This window comes from Trematomus bernacchii, unplaced genomic scaffold (assembly GCF_902827165.1).
Source record: "Trematomus bernacchii unplaced genomic scaffold, fTreBer1.1, whole genome shotgun sequence".
NCBI lineage: Eukaryota > Metazoa > Chordata > Actinopteri > Perciformes > Nototheniidae > Trematomus > Trematomus bernacchii.
Genome location: NW_022987888.1, coordinates 207165 through 220770, shown reverse-complemented (window position 1 = coordinate 220770; position 13606 = coordinate 207165). Strand labels below are relative to the sequence as shown.

The following is a 13606-nucleotide window of genomic DNA, read 5'->3' as shown; positions in this document are numbered from 1 at the left end:
TGAACATCAGCAGGAGAGGACTCTTTAAAGTAGAGACACTACATACTGATATACACCTGAACATCAGCAGGAGAGGACTCTTTAAAGTAGAGACACTACATACTGATATACACCTGAACATCAGCAGGAGAGGACTCTTTAAAGTAGAGACACTACATACTGATATACCACCTGAACATCAGCAGGAGAGAACTCTTTAAAGTAGAGACACTACATACTGATATACACCTGAACATCAGCAGGAGAGGACTCTTTAAAGTAGAGACACTACATACTGATATACACCTGAACATCAGCAGGAGAGGACTCTTTAAAGTAGAGGACACTACATACTGATATACACCTGAACATCAGCAGGAGAGGACTCTTTAAAGTAGAGACACTACATACTGATATACACCTGAACATCAGCAGGAGAGGACTCTTTAAAGTAGAGACACTTACATACTGATATTACACCTGAACATCAGCAGGAGAGGACTCTTTAAAGTAGAGACACTACATACTGATATACACCTGAACATCAGCAGGAGAGGACTCTTTAAAGTAGAGACACTACATACTGATATACACCTGAACATCAGCAGGAGAGGACTCTTTAAAGTAGAGACACTACATACTGATATACACCTGAACATCAGCAGGAGAGGACTCTTTAAAGTAGAGACACTACATACTGATATACACCTGAACATCAGCAGGAGAGGACTCTTTAAAGTAGAGACACTACATACTGATATACACCTGAACATCAGCAGGAGAGGACTCTTTAAAGTAGAGACACTACATACTGATATACACCTGAACATCAGCAGGAGAGGACTCTTTAAAGTAGAGACACTACATACTGATATACACCTGAACATCAGCAGGAGAGGACTCTTTAAAGTAGAGACACTACATACTGATATACACCTGAACATCAGCAGGAGAGGACTCTTTAAAGTAGAGACACTACATACTGATATACACCTGAACATCAGCAGGAGAGGACTCTTTAAAGTAGAGACACTACATACTGATATACACCTGAACATCAGCAGGAAGAGGACTCTTTAAAGTAGAGACACTACATACTGATATACACCTGAACATCAGCAGGAGAGGACTCTTTAAAGTAGAAGACACTACATACTGATATACACCTGAACATCAGCAGGGAGGAGGCTCTTTAAAGTAGAGGACACTACATACTGATATACACCTGAACATCAGCAGGATGAGGACTCTTTAAAGTAGAGACCACTACATACTGATATACACCTGAACATCAGCAGGAGAGGACTCTTTAAAGTAGAGACACTACATACTGATATACACCTGAACATCAGCAGGAGAGGACTCTTTAAAGTAGAGACACTACATACTGATACACCTGACACCTGAACATCAGCAGGAGAGGACTCTTTAAAGTAGAGACACTACATACTGATATACACCTGAACATCAGCAGGAGAGGACTCTTTAAAGTAGAGACACTACATACTGATTATACACCTGAACATCAGCAGGAGAGGACTCTTTAAGTAGAGACACTAACCTACTGATATACACCACACCTGAACATCAGCAGGAGAGGACTCTTTAAAGTAGAGACACTACATACTGATATACACCTGAACATCAGCAGGAGAGGACTCTTTAAAGTAGAGACACTACATACTGATATACACCTGAACATCAGCAGGAGAGGACTCTTTAAAGTAGAGACACTACATACTGATATACACCTGAACATCAGCAGGAGAGAACTCTTTAAAGTAGAGACACTACATACTGATATACACCTGAACATCAGCAGGAGAGGACTCTTTAAAGTAGAGACACTACATACTGATATACACCTGAACATCAGCAGGAGAGGACTCTTTAAAGTAGAGACACTACATACTGATATACACCTGAACATCAGCAGGAGAGGACTCTTTTAAAGTAGAGACACTACATACTGATATACACCTGAACATCAGCAGGAGAGGACTCTTTAAAGTAGAGGACACTACATACTGATATACACCTGAACATCAGCAGGAGAGGACTCTTTAAAGTAGAGACACTACATACTGATATACACCTGAACATCAGCAGGAGAGGACTCTTTAAAGTAGAGACACTACATACTGATATACACCTGAACATCAGCAGGAGAGGACTCTTTAAAGTAGAGACACACGGAGTTTAACCCTATATTAAAGTATCATTTCCTAACTTCTGTGATCTAAACGTTCTGGTGTTGCGTTCAGGTCCCAATAAGCACCAGTCGGCGGGTGACGTGTCTCCAGTTCTGCAGAGGACTGGTTCTGTCCAGTTCTGACGACGGTACGGTGAAACTTTGGGACCTGAAGACGGGCTCCTGGGTCCGAGACGTGGTGACGCTGCAGAGCCGAGGAGCAGGTCAAAAAACATGCAGTATTAATATACTTTAAGTATTTATGTGCAGGAGAATCTCCCGTAGTCATTTGGTAGTTTTAGGGCATTTTCCAACCACTTTAAAAAATATATTTGTGTAATTTCTTAAGACAAGTGTTATTTCCGCCTCTCTTTGGGTCTAAACTCTTTTTATTCCCCCACAGGAGGCGTGGTGTGGAGGATCCGAGCGTCCGACACTCGTCTGGTTTGTGCCGCCGGCAGCCGGAACGGCACCGAAGAAACCAAGCTGCTCGTCCTCGACTTCGATCTGGACGACCGCACGACGGAAGAGGAGTGAGGAGGAATATTTGTTGTGAACCAAAAGTCCCACGGACAGGTATGAATGTCACCTGGAAGGGATTTCAACGCCGTGGATGTATCCTAAACGAGGCGACAGATGAATGTTTTTGACGCTTTACGGAAATGGATTTTTACTGAATGTAAACGACGGACAGATGGAACGTTGACTTTTATCGTTTTTGCTGCTGAACCAACGACAAACTCAACGACGGAGATGAAAGACAACATGAACCAAATCCTGGAGACGGAGCAACTTCCAGAGGCAGACGGGGAACCGCTGAAGATCAAGGAACATCTGATTGCTCGTTTACGTCCATTTGAATAATGCGGGAACAGAGGGTGCAAGTCCAGCTTCAAGGGGAGCTGGAGTTGAAGTGAAACGCTCTAAACTGTGATGGAAACGTTACATCAGATTTTCTGTTTCCGAAGCACCGTCACATTTTGCTTTAATGCGTAAAACAACTTCTCCACTTCAGCCGAGCTTAAAATAACTTTATTGCCATATTTCAGGTTCTTTTTGAAGGCGTTTCCTCTCCTTTTTGTCAGGCATGATGTCAAGAAAATGCACATGAAAAGCCGAGTGGAAACACAGCGTTAGTTTCATCTCGTCTCCGTTGCCTCGAAGTTCCCTGAGTCCTGTAATATATGTTTGTTAAATTGATAATCAGAGCCTTACATCTGCAAAACAAACCTTTGATTGAAGCTCGACAGACGCCTGAGTTCAGAGTAAAAGAGATTATTTAGAAACACTCGGAGCTGAGAAACCTCACAGATTCACGCTGTAGTTTCCTGCCAAAAACAAAAGGGAAATGCAGAAAATGAACTATATTTGAACGTTATTGGTTCAAACAGATCTTAAAAAACTGCTTTATTTGACAATATTTGACCATAATTATACTTCTAGAGAAAACCTGTGGAAGCAGAGAAAGGTGATTTACCTGTTCACTTCATTATGAAATGTATTTGATTCACTTTGAGGTGAAAGGGAGGCAAGGAGAAGCCGTTTAATCCCAAATGTGTTTCATTATTTACTTTATTTGGAGAAAAAAACACTGAATTTATGCATTTTGAAATGTTGGGTGATCCAATTAAGCAATGAAAACAAAAGAAAGTTGGGTTTTTATTGAATATATATTACGTTGTCCTTTCTGTGCTCCCATAGGATTTTAGATGGATTTGTTTAAGGGTATTTTTCCCACTTAATTCTCAAAGGATCCCAAAAAATAAGCAATTTTTTGCGACGTATTTGGTCAAAAAGTGGCTCGAAATCCCCCCCAAAAACTCTGAACAAATATTTATAATCAGTTAAAAATGAAACTCTACAACCATTAAAAATGCAGGAAAAAACGTATATTTTTTTGCATTTCTTTAAGGTTATATTTCACAGTATTAAATACAATATATATATTTTTAAACCCAAATCTTTAAAGGCTTATTTCACACTCTCTTTTCCTCGGTTTATAACATATTTAAATATTAAATAAAATATTTCTCCCCTGATAACCAGACATTAAATCTGCCAGGCAACACCTCTAAGCCAATGAGAGCAGAGCGGGTGGTTGTTCCCCCCGGCAACAGGTGGTGATTTTCTTTGAGAAGTGAGGCTCATCCTGTACATTACTGTAAATAAAAGATGTAAATATCCAGCTTTTTATAAGAAGAACAGAACATATTGTGGAGAGAGGAAGGCGGGATGAATGTGGATCAATAAAGATGATTTTATTAAAAAAGATTACTTGTTTGTTTTCAATTTTCATCCATTAAAGATATTAAATAAGAGCGTTAAGCATTGAACAATGTGTCCTATTTATTTTGAGATTTTTTTAATGTATTTTCTGCATTGGGTTATTTTCTGGGTAGGAAGGTTGGTTGGTTAGTGGGTAGGAAGAAAGGAAGGTAGGAAGGTAAGTAGGTAGGTAGGGAGGGAGGGAGGTAGGTAGGTAGGTAGGTAGGTAGGTAGGTAGGTAGGTAGGTAGGTAGGTAGGTAGGAAAGAGGGAAGGTTGGAAAGAAAGAAGGAAGGAAGGAAGGTAGGTAGGGAGGGAGGTAGGTAGGAAAGAGGGAAGGAAGGAAAGTAGGTAGGTAGGTAGGTAGGAAAGAGGGAAGGTTGGAAAGAAAGAAGGAAGGAAGGAAGGAAGGTAGGTAGGGAGGTAGGTAGGTAGGAAAGAGGGAAGGAAGGTAGGTAGGTAGGTAGGAAAGAGGGAAGGAAGGAAGGAAGGAAGGTAGGTAGGTAGGTAGGTAGGTAGGAAGAGGGAAGGTTGGAAAGAAGGAAGGAAGGTAGGTAGGTAGGGAGGTAGGTAGGAAAGAGGGAAGGAAGGAAGGAAGGTAGGTAGGAAGGTAGGAAAGAGGGAAGGAAGGAAGGTAGGTAGGTAGGTAGGTAGGTAGGAAAGAGGGAAGGTTGGAAAGAAGGAAGGAAGGTAGGTAGGTAGGGAGGTAGGTAGGAAAGAGGGAAGGAAGGAAGGAAGGTAGGTAGGTAGGTAGGAAGGTAGGAAAGAGGGAAGGAAGGAAGGAATCTTCTGCATTGGGTTATTTTCTGTTAAATAATTTAACTACATTTTTGTATTTATTTTGAATCATTTTAAGACTTAAACTAATAATTTCTTTAGATATTTCTGAATTGGGTACTTTAATGCTTAACACTTTAAGTAGCTTCCTTTTTCATTTTGTATAAAACCTACTTTTACTCAAGTAACCATTTGAATGCAGGACGTTGCGTCTGTGTGTCTGACTCCCTCTAGTGGTGAAACTTCAGAACTGCATTGCTCTCTCATTGCAGTGAAAGTACTAAAGTACACATTTCAGGTACTTGTACTTTCATTGAACATTGTCTTTCTATGCTACCTTATACCTCTACTACACTTAATTTATTTGACAACTTTAGTTGATTTAAAAATAAAGATTTTGTAGAAAAAATGTGCAGTTTGTAAAATATTCTTTTTAAATAATATATTTTATATTTTAATGATATTTTAAAATAGTTTTTAATACATTTTTCAACATTTATATAAAGAGTCTTTAAGTCAAAATTAAATGTATTATTTCAAACAATTAGTTGATTTTTTTGATCATTTAAGTTTACAGCAATTCATTATACTAACATACCACCTTTGGTAAGAATTTGACAGATTTCTTAATATTCTTGTAACTTTCCCTCTTTATTAATTATACACATTCACATTGTCGCAGTCATGTTGCTATAAAACACATTTGATTCAACGTTCACAAACAAAAACAAATCAGGAGACGGTTTGTAGGCACGGGCGTTTGGGTTTTGAGTCAAATAAAAACATCTTGACTTAACGATGAACTAAGTCTACAGGCAGTGTGAATGTCTTATGTCACTTTAACGTAATATAAAACCGAGAACATTTGAAAAAAGTCAATATTTTGAGTCTGAAACGGCATTTCTCTGACATTTCTTCATGAAAAGGACTCAAAGCGTAACTGATGCAGACAGATTGAGTCTTTTCTGGGAGAAAAGGTGGCAAAACCTTCAGAAAATTATGTAAAATGATTTCATTTCTTCTGAAAATCTGCGAGATACCCTTCTGCATTTAAAACAAATCCACATTTAAGCAGCCTTTAATGACACAGTGCAAGAACACCTCCAGATTTCAGGCTTTTGTCTGCAGGTGTTTCAGTCATCGGATGGTGCGGTACATCATGAAGTCGACCGTGGTGCATCGTGGGAATTTCCCGATGGAGCTCTCCTCGACAGGTGTGTAGACTTTGATCTGTCTCATGTGTGTGTCTCGGCCGTTCTGATGGTTCGCCAGCACCGCGATCTGGATCATGAAGGTGCTGATCGGATCGTTCGTACGCTGAGACAAAACAAGAACAAATATGTTCGTTACAACGTCCTGTCATCTGGCTATAGGTTGGTAGGTGGGGAGGGAGGTTGGTAGGTAGGAAAGAAAGAAGGAAGGTAGGAAGGTAAGTAGGATGGTTGGTAGGTTAGTTGGTTGGTCAGTTGGTTGGTTGGTAGGTTGGTTGGTTGGTTGGTCGGTTGGTTGGTCGGTTGGTTGGTTAGTTGGTCGGTCAGTAGGTTGGTTGGTTGGTAACTTAGTTGGTCAGTTGGTCGGTTGGTAGGTTGGTTGGTTGGTAACTTAGTTGGTCGGTTAGTTGGTTGGTTGGTCGGTTAGTTGGTCGGTTGGTCGGTCAGTTGGTAGGTTGGTTGGTTAGTTGGTCAGTTGGTCGGTTAGTTGGTTAGTTGGTCAGTTGGTCGGTTGGTCGGTTAGTTGGTCAGTTGGTCGGTCAGTTGGTCAGTTGGTCGGTTGGTAGGTTGGTTGGTTGGTAACTTAGTTGGTCAGTTGGTTGGTTAGTTGGTCAGTTGGTCGGTTGGTCGGTTAGTTGGTTGGTTGGTAGGTAGGAAAGAAGGTCAGTCGGTCGGTGGGTAGAAATATTGAATAAACTGAGTATTTTGACATATAGTATTATTATTAATAATACGAGTTCCTCGCCTGGTTCATCAGAGTGATGTGGATCCAGCCGCTGGGCTCCACCATCTCCAACTGCTGCAGAGAGGAGGGGACTATATGAATCATTGAAATAATCACTGATGATTTGATACTAATGTTGTTATGAGGAGTTGTTACCCTGATCTCTTGCAGGTTGTGGAAGTTGTTCCCGACTCTGACTGAGATCTTGCTGGGCGTGTAGCTCTCGTCTGATTTGTAATCTGCGTAGATGCACAGCAGCTTCACCGTGGTCCTCCTCCTGAGCGGGTCACAACACGGAGGATTAGAGACATGAGGGGGGTAATATTCAGAGAAGGACACTCCTACTCAATTGGGGGGATTTATACTGTAGGAAGAATCTGATATCTTTTCGGATAAAAATAAATACATTCTGGGATTAAAGTCACAAATGTAAGAATAATCAATAAAGTGTGTCTGGAGTTATGAAACACCATTTTGGAGCTTATTTCTAGTCTTTTCATAAATGTGTGACTCCAGTCTCAGAAGATACTTTAGATATTTATGAAGTTAGAAATATTCTAGGAAATGTAAATTGTTTGTCTTTTATCCCCGGGCTCTGTAATTTATTATTTTTGTATTTATTTGAGTACAATTTAAAGAGTACCTGAACTGGATGTTGACGAGGTGAGGCTGAGAGCCGTCAGACTGCCAGTACGTCTCCAGGTTATCGTCTCTCAGCTGATCCACTCCGAACCCTGCAGAGGAGAGTAAACAAACAACATCTGTAAACAAACACTCAGAGAACAACATCTGTAAACAAACACTCAGAGAACCACATCTCATACTGATATACACCTGAACATCAGCAGGAGAGGACTCTTTAAAGTAGAGACACTACATACTGATATACACCTGAACATCAGCAGGAGAGGACTCTTTAAAGTAGAGACACTACATACTGATATACACCTGAACATCAGCAGGAGAGGACTCTTTAAAGTAGAGACACTACATACTGATATACACCTGAACATCAGCAGGAGAGGACTCTTTAAAGTAGAGACACTACATACTGATATACACCTGAACATCAGCAGGAGAGGACTCTTTAAAGTAGAGACACTACATACTGATATACACCTGAACATCAGCAGGAGAGGACTCTTTAAAGTAGAGACACTACATACTGATATACACCTGAACATCAGCAGGAGAGCACTCTTTAAAGTAGAGACACTACATACTGATATACACCTGAACATCAGCAGGAGAGGACTCTTTAAAGTAGAGACACTACATACTGATATACACCTGAACATCAGCAGGAGAGCACTCTTTAAAGTAGAGACACTACATACTGATATACACCTGAACATCAGCAGGAGAGGACTCTTTAAAGTAGAGACACTACATACTGATATACACCTGAACATCAGCAGGAGAGGACTCTTTAAAGTAGAGACACTACATATCTACATGTTGTATACACACACACTCTCACCAGGTTTACAGGAGGACAGCGACCACACCGCCTGGGATCCGATCTCTCGGACCATCCCGGTTCTCTCCAGCTGCTTCCTCAGATGTTCATTGATATGTCTACACTGTAGCTATGTACACATGACAATAAAAGCCTTGCATCTTGAATCCTTCACTGTCAACACGTATTTATATTTTACTTTATAGCTTCGTTTCATTTTCTAATTGAGATATCTAAATGTTATGTTTGTTTTTCTACTCTTTTTCATTGTGTGCAATGCCTTGTTGACACGCTGCTGTGATGACAACAAGTCCCAGATTGGAGTCAACAAAGTAACCCTTAGCTATTAAAAGATAGCACAGATCTTTTGAGAGTTAACAGATTCTTCTGCCAACAAATCAGCTTATAAAAAAACACACCATCAACACTGTGTCAATAAGACGGCAGTATTTAAGTATTTTCTCTCCAAATATGAGTAATAAAACAGTCTAACTAAGTACATTTACAGGTACTTGTACTTTACTTGAGTATTCCATGTTATGCTACTTTGTACTTCTACTCCTCTACTTGTACTGAAGTGCAGACCTGAGTACTTCTACTTTACTGAAGTGCAGACCTGAGTACTTCTACTTGTACTGAAGTGCAGACCTGAGTACTTCTACTCTGATCTGTCAGTATAGTATTCCCTGACAGCATGGTCACCATCAGTAAAACATAACAAACGTCTCTGTGGCTAGCTGTTAGCAGCTAATATTTCTCCACTAAAAGCCAGTTACATTAACGTTAAGACAGAAATATGATTAAAACTTACAAGAGTTGTTATTCCAAGTGTTCAACGTGTCCTCTGAGTGCATCAGAAAACAGCTTTAGTCGCAAGAAAAGTGTGAAAATATCCGCTTTGTTTTTTTATGCAGCTTCGAATCTCCAACTCCTGTCTGTCCGGGTTAAATGACGTCACCGGCAGGGCGTTTTGTCACGTGCAGCGTTTTGGAATCCTGTGACGTCAAATCCATTTGGAAGGGGCTTTGGTGTTTGAGCCGTTTGGAATCCTGTGACGTCACAGGGCTTTGGTGTGTGTAGTGCGAGAGCAAGTATATTAGTAGCCTACTGGAAACATTACTTCCACTGTTGTAATATCCACCAGTACACTTTTTGTTGTTGACAGGTGAACAGTCCCCTTTTGTTGACTCACATCATACTGTAAACATTATTTCCACGGCTGTATTTCAATCACTTCATTACTCTAGAATGGGGCTAAGGTGTAGTAGACGATTGAGGAGAGAGTCCAGTTCAGGCGGTAAACATCAAGAAATATCAAACCCCATTTCTGAAGTGGACAAAATCTTAGTGTGTCCTATCGAGCAATTGGAAAGTGCAAGAAAGAAATTCCTAAAGCTCAATGGGGACAAGATGGGAGATTTGGAGGCAGAGTCTCTGAGGGCAGAGGAAGTTGCTGCTGGTGAATCATCATCAGGAACGGAGCTCAAAGACAATAACTATCATCACAAAGACTATCTGCTCAAACATAATATAAAGCTGAAAAAAGGGATCCTGCAAGATAACGAGGCCAAGAAGGAGGAATTAGATCGTCTGAAAGAGAGGCTTCGGCTTCTCGGGATTCCAGACGAAGCTCACGAGATCGCAAAAGTCGACACTGAAGATCTTATCAAAGGGAATAAGGATTTGCAGAGTGAAAATGACAGTAAAACCGTAGAGCTGAAGAGTAAAACATGCATGGAGGAAAAATACACCGCACTAAAAGTGTTGCAACAAGACAAGACCCGCGAGAAGGAAGCCCTGAAAGCAAAGGAAGACACGGTGAGTCGGGAAAACGAAGCTTTGCAACACGAGATGCAGGAGATTGAGACAGAGCTGGCGAAGGAAGAAGCCCTGTGCAACGCGATAAAACAGGCGGTCGAAGTCAAGAGCTGTGAAAATGAGGCTCTGCGGGAAAAACTGGAGTGTCTGAAGACGAAACATCAGGACCTGAAGAGAGAGAACGACAAGGTGAAGGAGAGCATCAAAGAGTTCAAGGACAGATACTTGGAACTGAAAGCTTTCGAGAACGAACTTCGTGCCGAACACAAAGTCCTGATTAAGACACACGCAGAAGTCCATGAAAGAGTTCTGAAAGAGGAACAGTGGAAGGACAAACACGACCAGCTGAAAACACAAACGGACGCCATAGAGCTGCATCACGACGGACTCAGAAAGGAAATCCAGTCGTTCAGAGACAGACCCGAAACCCTGAGTGACTTAAAGGCCGACGTGAAAACAAAACAGAAAGAACAGAAAGCTCTGCTCAACCTGGGTGAATCGATGCAGAGAGAACTGAGAAGATTGAAGAGGGTTCACAGCGAAATGCAACCCGTGAAGAAACAGATCCAGTCCATCCGGTCGCAAAACATCTATCTGACAAAGTGGATCGGCGTGGTTTGCGATCGAATCATAAGGGAAAAAGACACCAGGTTGTCGGACGAATTAAACGCCGTGAAGGCACAGTACAAGGACTTGAGTGATCAGAGAGACGCATCTCTTGAAATGCTAGAGAAGAAGGACAAGATAACCGACCTGATCAAAGAACTGAGAACAAACACGTCGGCTTTGGAGATAGAGCGTCAAAATATACAACCACAATATCAGGAAAAGCAGGATATCTATGACGAAGGAGTCGCGGTTTATAAAGCTTTGGAAAGAAAGCAAGATGATCTCCGTAAAGAACTTGTTCAGATGAAAAGGGTCATCAAAGATCCCAAAGACTATCTGCTCAAACATAATATACAGCTGAAAAAAGGGATCCTGCAAGATAACGAGGCCAAGAAGGAGGAATTAGATCGTCTGAAAGAGAGGCTTCGGCTTCTCGGGATTTCAGACGAAGCTCACGAGATCGCAAAAGTCGACACTGAAGATCTTATCAAAGGGAATAAGGATTTGCAGAGTGAAATTGACAGTAAAACCGTAGAGCTGAAGAGTAAAACATACATGAAGGAAAAATACACCACACTAAAAGTGTTGCAACAAGACAAGACCCGCGAGAAGGAAGCTCTGCAGAAAGAGCTACTCGTTGCAGATCCAGAATGCAGCGGCATGACCAACGATCAGAAAGAAAAAGCCCTGAAAGCAAAGGAAGACACGGTGAGTCGGGAAAAACTGGAGTGTCTGAAGACGAAACATCAGGACCTGAAGAGAGAGAACGACAACGTGAAGGAGAGTATCAAAGAGCTCGAGCTACAAAGAGAGTTCAAGGACAGCTACTTGGAACTGGAAGCTTTCGGGGACGAACTTCGTGCCGAACACAAAGTCCTGATTAAGACACACGCAGAAGTCCATGAAAGAGTTCTGAAAGAGAAACAGTGGAAGGACAAACACGACCAGCTCAAAACACAAACGGACGCCATGGAGCTGCATCACGACGGACTCAGAAAGGAAATCCAGTGCTTCAGAGACAGACCCGAAACCCTGAGTGACTTAAAGGCCGACGTGAAAACAAAACAGAAAGAAAAGAAAGCTCTGCTCAACCAGGCTGAATCGATGGCGAGAGAACTGAGAAGATTGAAGAAGTTTCACAGCGAAATGCAACCCGTGGAGACACAGATCCAGTCCATCGAGTCGCAAAACATCTATCTGAAACAGTGGATCGACGTGATTTGCGAACAAATCAGAACCAGAACCAGGTTGTCGGACGAATTAAACGCCGTGCATGCAGAGAACAACGACTTGAGTGATCAGAGAGACGCATCTCTTGAAATGCTTGAGGAGAAGAAGGACTCTCGCAGCCAAAGCTAATCTTCTTACCGTGATTTCATCCACTTTCTTTTCTTTCTTTAATCTTTGAAGCGGGTTTACACCAGGTGCTCTGGTGTTTCTTCCAGCATTATAACTACATTTCATTCTGGTTATTCTGTAAAAAAACATTGTTTCCTACGGGAAGTTGGGTGTATTTAAAGGACCTGCGATGAGTTTAATATTAGTAATAATTTAATAGAGAATAGGTATGTATGGATCTTGGATAACTGGACTTAAACTCCCACTGTAACATGTATTCTCAATTTAATATTTAATAATCCATTCCTTAGACAATTAATGTATATGTAATATTTTGCTTTATATTTTGAGGCGGGGCTATTGCGTCGTCATTATCAGAAACGAATGACCGTATAGGCGACCACACGGCCCCGTTGGACCCCCCAGAGCGCTCCGTTCCCAGATCTATCCACCTTTGGACCCGTTGTCGTTTGCAGGGTCTGTTTCTACGTTTCCGTTACGGCGTCGTGTAGCTTAAAGGGCTATACGCAAGAGAAATATGCGGATTCAACCCGTTTTCGTTCCCGTGGGGCCGGGGCCTAAGAGACCAATGGCAGCATTATGCCTTTATGATTGTATGTGAATATAACTTAAATCTTCTGCATTTAACTTTAACGTTAAATATCTGCAGAATGTTTACTCGTTTAGCTAGAAGTAAACAGGAACTGAGAGTACGTTTAGTGGTTAAATAAATATTTTAATTTGCACAAGATATTTATTTTAAATGTCGTGTTTATGTGAAAAACTCTGACTCAAAACGTCCATCATGCTGAAACAAGTGCATGATGGACGTCGCTCAGGAACTAAGCAGAGGACCAAATGTCTCCAACGCTGTCAGTGTCTTATTTTGTTAAATGGTGTAAAAAGTATGTAATGTAATAAAAATGTTTTTGTTTTTTTCTCGTACCTTGTGAGTGCCTTCTTCAAAAAGTGTTAAAAGTATAAATTGATATAATGTTTAGTCCTGTAGTGTTTAGATATGGTGTGTTTATTTATTATGATTAGAACAAAACGTAAAGGACCGTTCAGCGCGGAGAACCTCGTGATGAGAACACGTTCTCCTCTCAGATACAAAACATCTGCAGATACCAAAATAGTCTCCAACATTTTAAAAACGTGACGTCACAGAGCGTGGATTCACTGGAGAGGATTAGGGCAACGAGAGGGGGAAAAGGGATGTTACTAAAAGTAGGTTTT

At 41.2% G+C, this 13606-nt stretch overlaps 2 protein-coding genes across 5 annotated transcripts in view; one reads left to right on the top strand and one right to left on the bottom strand.

Moving 5' to 3' along the window:
- The window catches only part of LOC117469841 (F-box/WD repeat-containing protein 7-like), a 40901-nt gene extending 36460 nt beyond the window's left edge, over positions 1-4441 (top strand). The window contains 3 exon segments of the mRNA XM_034114299.1: positions 2244-2266; positions 2268-2394; positions 2574-4441. Of these exon segments, the coding sequence (XP_033970190.1) occupies positions 2244-2266; positions 2268-2394; positions 2574-2707 (284 nt within the window). The 3' untranslated portion in view covers positions 2708-4441.
- A 1400-nt stretch (positions 4442-5841) lies between these two features.
- LOC117469839 (anaphase-promoting complex subunit 10) lies at positions 5842-9591 on the bottom strand. Of its 4 annotated transcripts, none has more exons than XM_034114295.1 (6): positions 9417-9591; positions 8627-8735; positions 7790-7880; positions 7303-7423; positions 7168-7218; positions 5842-6528 (listed from the first exon to the last, which is right to left on the bottom strand). In XM_034114295.1, the coding sequence occupies exons 2-6, from the start codon at positions 8679-8681 to the stop codon at positions 6349-6351; spliced, it is 498 nt and encodes a 165-aa protein (XP_033970186.1). In that variant the 5' UTR covers positions 8682-8735; positions 9417-9591; the 3' UTR covers positions 5842-6348. The 4 variants fall into 4 exon arrangements, with proteins under 4 accessions (XP_033970186.1, XP_033970185.1, XP_033970188.1 ...); XM_034114294.1 differs by having other exon boundaries at positions 7168-7221; positions 9417-9590; XM_034114297.1 differs by lacking the exon at positions 8627-8735 and having other exon boundaries at positions 9417-9579.
- Between the last annotated feature and the right edge of the window lie 4015 nt (positions 9592-13606).

What these genes read in the sequence shown, in the direction of transcription:
- LOC117469839 (XM_034114294.1), bottom strand. Translation starts at nt 8,681, where the DNA reads ATGGTCCGAGAGATCGGATCCCAGGCGGTGTGGTCGCTGTCCTCCTGT. An exon ending in GCTGTCCTCCTGTAAACCTG is followed by an intron (nt 7,881 to 8,626) that starts GTGAGAGTGTGT and finishes TCTCCTCTGCAG; the next exon opens with GGTTCGGAGTGGATCAGCTG. An exon ending in CTCGTCAACATCCAGTTCAG is followed by an intron (nt 7,424 to 7,789) that starts GTACTCTTTAAA and finishes TGACCCGCTCAG; the next exon opens with GAGGAGGACCACGGTGAAGC.